An 11,666-nucleotide genomic window follows, 5' to 3' on the forward strand; every position below is an offset into this window, starting at 1 on the left:
TTGCTTCTGTTAGTAAACATGATCCTTCTAAATACGCAATGAAAGCCTTTATAGCTGCTTGCTTCGAAACGAGATACATTGGAGTGTATTTTATTTAACCTTCTGTAATATTTATTAAGTTCCAAGTAATGTACAAAGCTACATACTTCTGTCTAATATATATAAAATATTATCTGACATACCGTAGAGTAGTCAAATAGTAGCGAATCCATATACTTTATGGGGATATTATGTGTAAATTATTATATTGTCTATGATTATAATTATTTACCTGTTTTTCAGGTCTTGGATTATACACAATTTTACCTGGATGTAACAAATAAGAAAGGTGAACTGCATTGGGCAGTTGAATACAATCTCACACAATACTATAATCTTAGAGAAATAAATGCCGCATCTTTAGATGCTTTATCCAAAAAAATAAGAAACTACAATGATCGAACATTTTTGAACAAGTGAGTATTTTAAAACTTAATGTAAGAATGCTGTTAAAGCATAATCTGTAACCAGTCGTTGTAAATACTGTCGAATGAAGTTGTTTATGTTTTGGCTTCATGTCTTTCTACTTTGGTTAAATTCTTAGCGGCAAAATGTGGATACACTGTCTTCTGCCTTTTGTATGTAGCTATTATTTTCTCGCAGGTATCTGACTGCCCTTCATGTACGCCATTCAACCGACGTGCTGGATTGCGACGCTACTTGTGTCCACGTACATTACTGTGCAATAGTACACGCTGAATTCCATGAGTTTCGAGCCTGCGTTCGTAACCCCGCGTCCGCGTTAGCGTCTCGCGCGCCAAACTTATCATCCGCCATTTTACTATACGCCATTTTGTTTTTAATTTCTTCAAAACGATATTGAAACAGTGTTTGTAAATATTGCCAGTGGAGAATTAGTTAAATTTAGTCGTCTTTTTACTAGCCCCATTTGCGACTAAACCCCATAACCCATTTTTAACCGATTAAATGTGTAATTTGTAATTTTTAGATCATAGTTAGAATTTCATTAGTATTCATCATATCAAAATAAAGACAAAATAAAAATCATTAAAAAAATGAGGTAGGCATGTAAATATAATTATTAAGTTACTAAATACAGATGAACTAGGTTCCAATTGCTCTCAATAATAGATACCTACTTTCCAAGTTAAGACAATTTCTTATTTTTGATTGTCATTAAATAGGACTACAAAATCTCAATCAGCATTTCTCTTAATAATTAAGTAGGTAATGTCATCTAAAATACAATCGACATAATATGATTTTTTTTCTTAACAGAGAAATTTTTATTTAAGTATCACTTCACTGCCTTACGAAGTATATTAATTTCATAAAAGTTATTTAAATTTGAACGGCAAATAACAGTAACAGTTTTCGCAATAACAGTAAATTTTAATCATATTTATAAGATTCGTCCAACGGTGTTTGTTAAGAGCAGATTTGACATTTTGATTTATGAAACTTTTTCTAGAAATAAAAAAGTAGAAATATAGGATTCATTTGTGTCAGTTTTATACAAAAATAAAACCAAAAAATTATATGTAACTTGGCAAAATAAATTTCATTTAATTATGGATATAGCTAATAGGTATTTTTTGTTGTTGAAATGTATGTATATTCTATCATAAATCTAGTTATTTATAATTTCAATGTGATAGTATATTATAATATTATATCTGTATAAATTTAGAGAAGGTAAGAGAAATGTAACTAATTGTAATAACTTGAATATTAAAGGCATCGAGAAGTGGCAGTGTTTTTTATTTCATATCTTTTATACGTTTTTTTAGAAAGCACTGTCTGCTATATTTTTTTATTAAGTATACAGAAGACTATGTGTAGTTTTGTGTAATTATTTGCGAGAATTTATAACAAATATCGTAAATCCTAAAGTGTGTTTGTTGGTCTCTATTTCATAAATATACAGCCTAGACCAAGCGGGTAAAACCGTGGGCGAAAAGCTGATACATATTCAGTATTGGCATTTCATGTTAGGAACGGTTCGATTACCCCTTTCCCATAAAAGGCTTTACGTAAGAAAAATTAATCTATCATAACTAATAACTTGGAAGTTCGAACACCGTGACTATGAAATAGGTCACGATGACCTTTCACAGTACCAACCTTCTTAACTCCCTTATATTTACATACCTCGATTATTAAAAATACATTTTCAAGCAAACGATGTTTGCCAGTAATATCAAGCGTTTCATTCATAATTATTTATTAATATTAATACCGAATTGAAATGGGACCACATGGAAGGCTAGCTACAAACAAATAAAATATAATAGTTTAAAAAAACTATAAAACACGCTTTAACAAAAATCATATTTTGCAAATTGAAAACTGGAATAATTTTATCAAATTAGTGTATTGTCATCGGTCCTCAATAAATCTACAAAGTTTGAACGAAATCTGGCCGTTTAAAGTGGGTCAAAATCGCGCCCAAAGAAGTCAGTTACAAACAAACAAACAAACATACAAACAAACAAACAAACAAACATACAGGTGAAGTTAATAAAAGCGTGTTAAAAAAAGGATCATGAAAATCGGTTTGCCCTATTTACTGGATTATGAGGAGGAGGAGAAGACAAAAAATAGTTGAACCTAACCTAACCTAACCTAACCTCCCTTTTGTGAAGTTGGTTGGTGAGATAGTAAGTGATGTCCCGTGTCTCTAGTGGGGTATGGGGCAGATGATATTTATCTGTTTCACTGATCGTTTTTCTTTATAGACAAGTAGGTGATCAGTCTTCTGTGTCCTGCCAGATCGAGACATTTTTTGTGAGTCCCCACCGGGATTCGAACCCGTGACCCCCCGGTTTTACGCTCACGTGTTAACCACAATACCAAGGAGGCGGTCGGTGATAGTAGGTACCACCATTTTATGTAGTTTTATTTAAGGAAATATGCAGTTATTGATTTAATTCAATTTATCGTTACCATTTGATCATACATGTTTTCAGCATACATGAATATCAAATGAGACTTCTTCATATAAATAAACAAACCAGACGGCGAAAAGCAATAAGCATTTCCTATATTACGAATTTATTTCAATTTATGTAAAATATAGTTCAAAGTTGGAGATTTCATATGAGCACTTGGTATTCAAAAGAAGGCTCGTGTATGAGCAATATTGCTGACACTAGCCTACATTATTATGGAAAACTTTTTAAGCGGCTTATATCAAAAAGGGTCCACAAAGAAAATTTGTTCCTAATCTTCAGACAGATATGGAAATATAAGAGTCTTTTAAAAATACATATTATAATAAAATACATAGACGACTTGAATATTCGCCGGGGTTTAGGTATAACGATACGGCTTGTTAATTTTACTTTCAGTAGCAACTGACGAAAATACCGAAAGGTTAAGAGTGCTTTTTTATAAATCCTCAGTAATAAAATGCCAATTTTCTGGAGATTTAGTAACGTGGATAGCGTTAAGTCTGGAAAATTATATAAGAACTATGAATGTCTTATAAATGATACAATTATCGTCAAAGTGTATTAAACTGTATTAGGCAAAAGCTTTTATGCAAATAAGGCATCTAAAAATAGTCCTACGTTGGTTTTTAGCACACAATTCGCATGAATTATTTAATATTTGGACTAAAGATAAAAAGCGAACATACCCGGAGAAGAGCCTAAATAAAGGAATTATTTTGCCTTTGTTGACACTAATAGGCTTGCGAGTCACATCAACGGGAATAAAACCTTTGTTTGTCCTTTGGTATGTACATCTAATTAGAGTACAATGTATCTGTGTGGCTCTTCGTTGATTATATTACGCGTTTAGCTCTCTGACCCTCGTTGCTAATTAAATTTTCTGCAAAATTAATGGCGTACGACCTGCGAGTTACTTACTATATGACGGCTATGACCAAATTATGGTAACGTGCAATGATTTCATGCTCGGGGGTTAGTAATAATCATATTTTTGTTCTTAATGTGTTGCGTTATTAGAAAATTTAAAATCTTTATAACAATTTCAGTATTGGTTAGATTTATTATGTTTGGTAACCAATAGAGAGTCTGCAACTATTCCGCACGTTATAAAGTCATTAAGTACATACATACATTGTACCATTATGTATCACATTAACGGTTTCTCTCAATTATATTATATATCTCGCATACAAACGTTGATCTCTATTTAATTGTACATTAAATACATCTAGGGCTAAAACAGCATTATATCCAATCCGCATACTTCAAATGAAATCTAAATATTTAGCGCCACAGAACCTACGTTGAAGCTAAAGCTATTATTTTAAAAACGGAATTGTATATTTTTTCATTTCGAACGCAAACACGCCTCAGGTATTTTTGTTTACACAGCATCAGACATATCTTTTAAAATTGGAATGCGAACTCGAATTGGCGGCTAAATCGTTGCAAAGCACGCATATTTTATTTACTTTTCCAGTCACGAGAGGACCGCAGAGGCTGGACATAAAATCAAATTAGTGGACTAATAAAGCAAAGGCAATCCGCTTTTACAGAGCAATTTAATATGCCCACTGAATACTGCTAGACGTGCCGTACGCGACCGCTAATTGTTAATGAAAGTACGTAATGTAGTTTGTGGCTTGGGTTTTTTCAATGGTATATACGATTGTAAATGCAGACTAGACAGAAATGGTTGTTTATAATAAGTGAATAACTAAAAGGTCCTGTTACATTACATAAATCTATTTTTTTTTGTAAAACGTAACGTTGTGAATCGGAGGTTGTAATTTATTCTTCGATAATTGTACGATTATATGAACTAACTTGGAGTGAAGTTTTATTGTAATTATGCAACTGGCTTAGTCCAATATTTTTCTATCGCTGCACAAAATGCGGGGGATGTGACACTACGCAGTAACAGATACCAAAAAACTATTAAGTGCAGACGCTTACAAATAATGTTGTATTTAAAGTTTATTTTTATTGTAAAAAATTTATCACTATGAGATGAGATTAGAGCAGTACGGTCAGTTCATAATATGAATCTATTACCTAACTTATATTTCTACCGATTAAAATATATATTAATAAAAAATTGTAGGTAACTAGAGTTAAATTCTGTGCAGGTTCGTAGTATAAACTCATTCACAAAATTGTTTTAACGTATAATTTAATTTAAACTGAAACATTCATTTATATAACTAGACTGCTTTTAGAGCTTTTTACTCGACATTATAATTTAATAAATAACCGGTTCGAAAAGCACAGTACAAGAATCGAGGGCAGTTCTATGGTAGCTTTTTAAACAACCGATGTAAACGTTTATGAATGATGTATTGGTCCAATAATGTATAGTAATATTTTCTAATTTTTCCGATACAGCCAGATAAAAATACCTGCATACAATATTAACTGGGAACAAAGCGAGCAAATTCATGTTATTCCGGAACCCGGCCCCGTGGCGCGTTTGTCACTTACTTTTAGTTTATTTTTAGATATTTTTTCCTTTTACACTGTATATTCGGCGGTCGAAATTTAACAACGCGTCGACTTTGAAATATGTGCGTTGTTAGTGTTTCAAGTGTAACTTTATAAGCTTTATGGAATTTTCCTTTTTCAACGAAACGTTTTGGATTTTTTAACTGAGTAATATCGTGGTACAGAAAAGCATTATTAAAATCAATTTTGTATGGAAACAATGTTTAAAAAAAATTGTAAGCAACTTTGAAATAGGTTGGTATAGTACGTTTTAGAATTATCGCTACAATAAGGTTCTACATACAGCCTAAAGCTGAGAATGACAGTATGACAGTTGAATCCTCCTGTATCGGGATTGTACTCATTGAAGTTGTGAACTAACATAATTATGTGTTTTATTATATTTCTCTTATTTATTTGTAGGGTATAAGTTGTAACTTAATCCCTACAAATACTCTAATCCTAAGATTGATTTAATCACACACATAATACCTTTTATCGTCTTATCTAATAAAATGAACAATTAACGAAACCTATAGATACAAACTACATTGACCGAGGAAATAAATTTAAAGTCTGAAGAGTAATAAAATTATAGTCTTTTCCAGGCCGGATCTCACTCGATGGGCACTAAGCTTCTTGTTATCGATTATCTGCTGGAAAGCGAACACTTTTTATCTACAACATAAAATTAACGAGATTTTTTATCGCGTTAGATTATGTTTATTTTTTCGCAGAGCTTGTTTGTTTTTATTAGTAGGTATTTAACTAGATATGGGAAAAAGACTGAAAAAAATTTGCGTTTCATGAACGTTTTCCCGCTTATCCGATCATTTTAGTTGATGATTAAGTTAACTCAATTGTCAATTACTGCAAAGGTTTACTATCCTTGCAGTAATAGACAGGTCACCAAGGTATACGGGGAGTTAAAATTCAACAAGGTTACATTATTATTAATGACTATTTCACAATAATATCATATACTGCATTCAGTAAATATTTTATGTAAGATGCAATACTGAGAAAGAAAAATGAAAAATGAAAAAATATTTATTGACATAAAATAAAGTAATTATATATTTTATATGACCCACTGACTACCGAACTAGTTCGGACCTGTGTTTCGGTTGTCGGTGGCTTCTTCCTTAAAACAATGTTACATTACATTTTATGTCTACTTAATGGAAAAGAAAAAACGAAATAAATACTAGTTCTTGATAATAAACAATATATATAATTAATTAATAATTAAAGGTGAAGGATAACTCAAAGGTGACTGATTGACATAGTGATCTATCAGCGCACAGCCCAAACCACTGGTGGGATCGGGCTGAAACTTGGCATGCAGATAGATGTAATGACGTAGGCTTCCGCTAAGAAAGGATTTTGTAAAGTCTACCCCCAAGGGGATAAAATAGGTGATGAAAGTTTGTACCATGAAAATTTATTAAGACCGCGCGGGCGAAGCTCCGAGCAACACCTATTTTTATAAACGACTACAAAGAAGTTAAACGTTCACTATTCGTATAATCCAACACAACACAATTACATGTGTGATTGCTGTTATAAATTTAAAATAGACACATTTAATTAATGAAAATATTAAACACCCATCATTACGTAAATTCAGACAGTCATAAAGCGTTATAAATTTGCGGTCTATGGTATTACAGTATGTAGCAAACAACGTGCATCGCTCTAATTACCATATTAACTCGTTTCATTATTCACGTATTTAATTTCCACTCTGTTGCGGGTTATTTTTTAAGCTTATTGACGCTTTTATATTTTTTAATCGCGCTCTACTTAGTCCGTGATGGTTAGTGAGTATGTTCATGCATAAAAATCTTCAGCAATTCATATTCGTTCATATTTTTATCTTTAGTATTTAATTCTCAGAATAGCCTATACAATAAATACCTCGAAAAGCATTTTCTAAGAAATGCTTTTCAACCAACGTCGTTCTTGTATTGCTGGACTGAATATTGACAATTTATTGGTCAATTACTTTATGCCCTCGGGAATTTTATTTCTCAGAATCAACTTGAATATTTAACTGTTCACAAAATATGAGCCACTTAAGTCATTTTACCTCTAACAATACGTAAAAAATAATATAAATGAAGAGCATAATTAATGACCATAACAAATAATTTACTTAGTTTTCACAACCCAATTTCACGCTAAACAGAAATAGGATATAATATGGGTGATGTGTTTCTAACCGTTATAGCTACGGCAGAATTACAGGTTTGAACAGTCGGATAAATCGAATAAGTCTTCAGTTGCTAATTGATTAAACAGAACGCCATGATAGTGATAAATGTTTATGGCTTACAATTAGAACATAGCAGCTTAAAGATAATATGTTTTTATTAAGTAGGTAGGTACAGCTTACGCCTGTCGCTGAGAAAGCAGGTTCGGATGTGGTAGTCGAGCACGCTTCGGCACGAATTGGGCCAGCTCGCACCGGGGAAGTACCACACCCCCACAGAAAACCGGCTGAAATAATAGCTTGCTATTGTGTTTCCTACGGTGAGTGGAGAGCCGGAGGCCTATTTCCTTCTCCTAGCCCTTCCCAGTCCATTCCTTCTTTCCAGACACCAATCCTTTCCTTATCTCTTAAAAGCGGGCAGCGCATTTTCAGAGGTCTAAGCCTCTGCGAATGTTCATGGGCGGTGGTGATCGTTTACCATCAGGCGAACCACCAGCTCAGTTGCCCGCTATAACATAATAAAACAAAGGAATTTTTTAACTGCATATTATTACCCGGTTGCGCCGGGAGAAGCGTTGATATTAATAATAATTAACGTATAAGCATATATTACAAGACGCTCGTCCTGGCTCCGCCCGGATATCAAGTTTCATGTTTTATGCCAAGGGAGCATTTAATCGGGAAAAAAGTATCCTCACTATAGTCATCTCATACCCTGTCTGTATACCATATCTCATCGAAATCAGTTCAGCAGTTTTAGCGTGATTGACGGACAAACATCCAAACAAACAAACTTTCATGTTTTATAAAATTAGTGTGATAGTGTGATTATTAGTATTAACATACGTGTGCGTATATTCAAATTTGTCAAAGTTATTATATATCAATAAATAAAATTAGAATATCTGTTTGTAACATTAAAATAACTATATTTGACTAAATATTTATGGACACCAATACAGTACATCTACGAAAAAATATATTATTTTTAATTTTTTAGTTTTATACCATTGAAATGCGATGATATGACGATAAATGAATGTAAATATTTATTTTACAATATTTGTCTATCTGTCTTTTTATTCAGGCTAATCTCTTCAGAGCAATATCTTTTCGGAGGCCCTATTCCCTCCCTCACCCTACGCAGTCCATTCTTTGTTTTTAGTCAACAATCCTTTCCTTATCCCTTTCCCCTAAAAACGGACATCGCAATCTCCTCTACAAATGTTCGTGGATGGTGCTGATGGCTTACAATTAAGCGAACCACCAGCTCAGTATTTAGAACAGCTGGACCATTCCGATGTAAAAATAATATGCTTTCTTTAGCCGATACGGATTCATTTTTGATTATAATTAAAACTAATTAACGAAAACGCGTGACAACCATTTAGAAACTGTGATGAGTAATTAATATTTAAATTAATACAATATTTCATTCAAACAACAACGTGTGTCACAAAATAAACTTCGCAAATATACAGGTGCGGCCGCTGTGTCGCGGACGAATTCTAACGACACCCGTGGCCCCTTCACTTATGTGGCTCGACGGAACACAGTGGGGTTTTAGTCGGTAGGAATCCGACATAACCCACGACCTCTTCCCCGGGGGCCGTGGGTATCTATGCAAGATTTCCCCACTATAAAAAAAAAAAAAAAAATGGTGCGGCCGCTGTGTTCTTACTTACGACTCGAAGACGACGATATTCGAACTTTTACGACTTTCGAAGTTAGTTGATTAACACAAAATTCTTCTGTATCTAACATAATCTAATATATAAAATTCTCGTGTCACAGTTTTCGTTGCTATACTCCTTCGAAATGGTTTGCCCGATTTTGATCCAATTTTTTGTGCATATCGGGTAGGTCTGAAAATCGGCCAACATCCATTTTTCATACACCTGAATGATAAGAGCAAGGCAGAACAACGTTTGCCGGGTGCAGCTAGTATTAATATACATACAGTACTTAGGTTCAAGAATTTTTCATAATTAAATGTAGGAAAATATGGTATTTTCCTGTGTTTGATTTTACGCGAGTATTATACATTTAGAAATTAAAAACTTTTTAACGGATTTTAAACGCGATTTATTCATTATATTATTAACCCGACGTTTCGAACACTCTACAGCGAGTGTGGTCACGGGGAGACTGTAGGGAAATAATTAATTTCAAATGATTTTTAGGGCACGATGAGCTCCAATCAGGTCCGGCATCAAAAGCCACGTGACGTGTTTAGACGAAGTGAAATTTCCATACCTCATACATCATAATACTTAAAAGTTTACAACGCAATAAAAATAAACACAGAACAGAACATCGCTTCTGCAGGCCTTTAGGATGCTCTCTGCTTGTTTATTGTCGAAAAAAAAGCGAAAGAAACCCTGGCATAAGCGCAGTAGCGTAAAGTATAAAAATCTGTAGGTTTATTTATGAAAACTTTCGTTCAAAATGATCAAAATAATAAGAAGAAGTAAGTTGATTTTAATTGTAAGATTATCCTACTAATATTATAAATGCGAAAGTTTGTAAGGATGTTAGTGCGTTTGTTGCTCTTTCACGCAAAAACTACTGAACCGATTGCAATAAAATTTGGTACGTAGACAGCTGGACAACTGGAATATCATATAGGCAACTTTTTATCCCGATATTCCTACGGGATACGGACTTACGCGGGTGAAACCGCGGGGCGCAGCTAGTATTTATCTAAAATGAACGTACCTGTATAAAGCTATGTTAATATTTCAGAGCAAAAAATTATACCAAATATCAGGGTTTTTAAAAAGAAACCTGAACAAATTTGCACATTATTAATAATACACGTTAAAGAGTTTTGTATGTGGTAGTCGAGCACGCTTCGGCACGAATTGGGCCAGCTCGCACCGGGGAAGTACCACAGCCCCACAGAAGACCGGCGTGAAATAGCATTCTGCTGTGTTTCGTTCGGTGAGTGGGGGAGCCGGAGGCCCATATCCTTTTCCTTATCCTTCCCAGTCATTTCCTTTATTCCTATCGCCAATCCTTTCTTAATCCCTTCCCAAAAAGTCGGCAATCCATTTGTAGAGGCGTAAGGTCGACTGTGGCATTAAAAAAATAATAATAAAAAAAAAAATGTATCCCCCGATATTTATACAACTCCCCATGTTAGATTGTATACATATGTTGCTTTATGTGTACTCGAATATAAATAATTATAAATTAATCCACAGTAAGCTCAAGCGAATTATCCTTTCGTAAAATATTTGCTGGGAACTAAAATCACTGTAAAATTTTTGGGGATTATATTTAGTATGATTAATATTTTACTCGATAAAAGTGCTCTTATCTCTTAAATGTATTACAGCGTATTTCGTTTAAACCGAATGCACTTAACATTTTATGTTAACAAATATGTTTATTTGAATTCCTTGTTACAAGATTAATAATATTCTAATAGTCCTTAGTAACTTTAATCTCAATATTGCATTTTGTTCATTTATGAAACAAATGATTATAAAAGTCAGTTCCCCCTAATTCCAGAGCATGTTTTATCTCGCCTAAAGAATCGCCCGAGGGAGCCAGCCGTATTACAGAATCAAAATAATCACCACAAAACAATCTTTCCCCGAGGTTAAATAGGATAACCATCACTCAACATTCTTCTTAATAAATATTTCCATTAAAGAGCTGAGGCATGATTACGATAATGGCAAATATCATTTTTCAATACGCCCACCGACGTTCAGTCCTTTTCATCGAGTTTTACAAGCCATGAATCCGATACGCTATCTCATTGGCAAATTTAGCGTAAACCATCAACACGGTTCGTTTTATCGTTGTGCGGACAATTCATTCGGTGTAGATATGAATTTTGTACGGGAAAAGTAAACTAAATTTCCGCGTTTGACAAAGGGGGAATATAAAATGCGACGCCAAAACCGCGCTGGAAACTTAATAGTGCGCATTTGTGTGGTGCTTTTTGTAACGGGAATTTAAATAAGAAAACACTAGCCTTTACTGTTTGTTTGGTTGGCCAAAGC

The 11,666-nt window shown here is 33.7% G+C and overlaps 1 protein-coding gene across 1 annotated transcript in view; it reads left to right on the top strand.

The window, feature by feature from the left end:
- The window catches only part of LOC119840441 (acid sphingomyelinase-like phosphodiesterase 3a), a 39,876-nt gene extending 38,364 nt beyond the window's left edge, over positions 1 to 1,512 (top strand). Inside the window, exons 9-10 of the mRNA XM_038367062.1 lie at positions 283 to 455; positions 643 to 1,512. Of these exons, the coding sequence (XP_038222990.1) occupies positions 283 to 455; positions 643 to 862 (393 nt within the window). The 3' untranslated portion in view covers positions 863 to 1,512. The remainder of the gene's footprint in view (positions 1 to 282; positions 456 to 642) is intronic.
- Positions 1,513 to 11,666: the final 10,154 nt, after the last annotated feature.

Source organism: Zerene cesonia, chromosome 6 (assembly GCF_012273895.1).
Source record: "Zerene cesonia ecotype Mississippi chromosome 6, Zerene_cesonia_1.1, whole genome shotgun sequence".
Lineage (NCBI taxonomy): Eukaryota > Metazoa > Arthropoda > Insecta > Lepidoptera > Pieridae > Zerene > Zerene cesonia.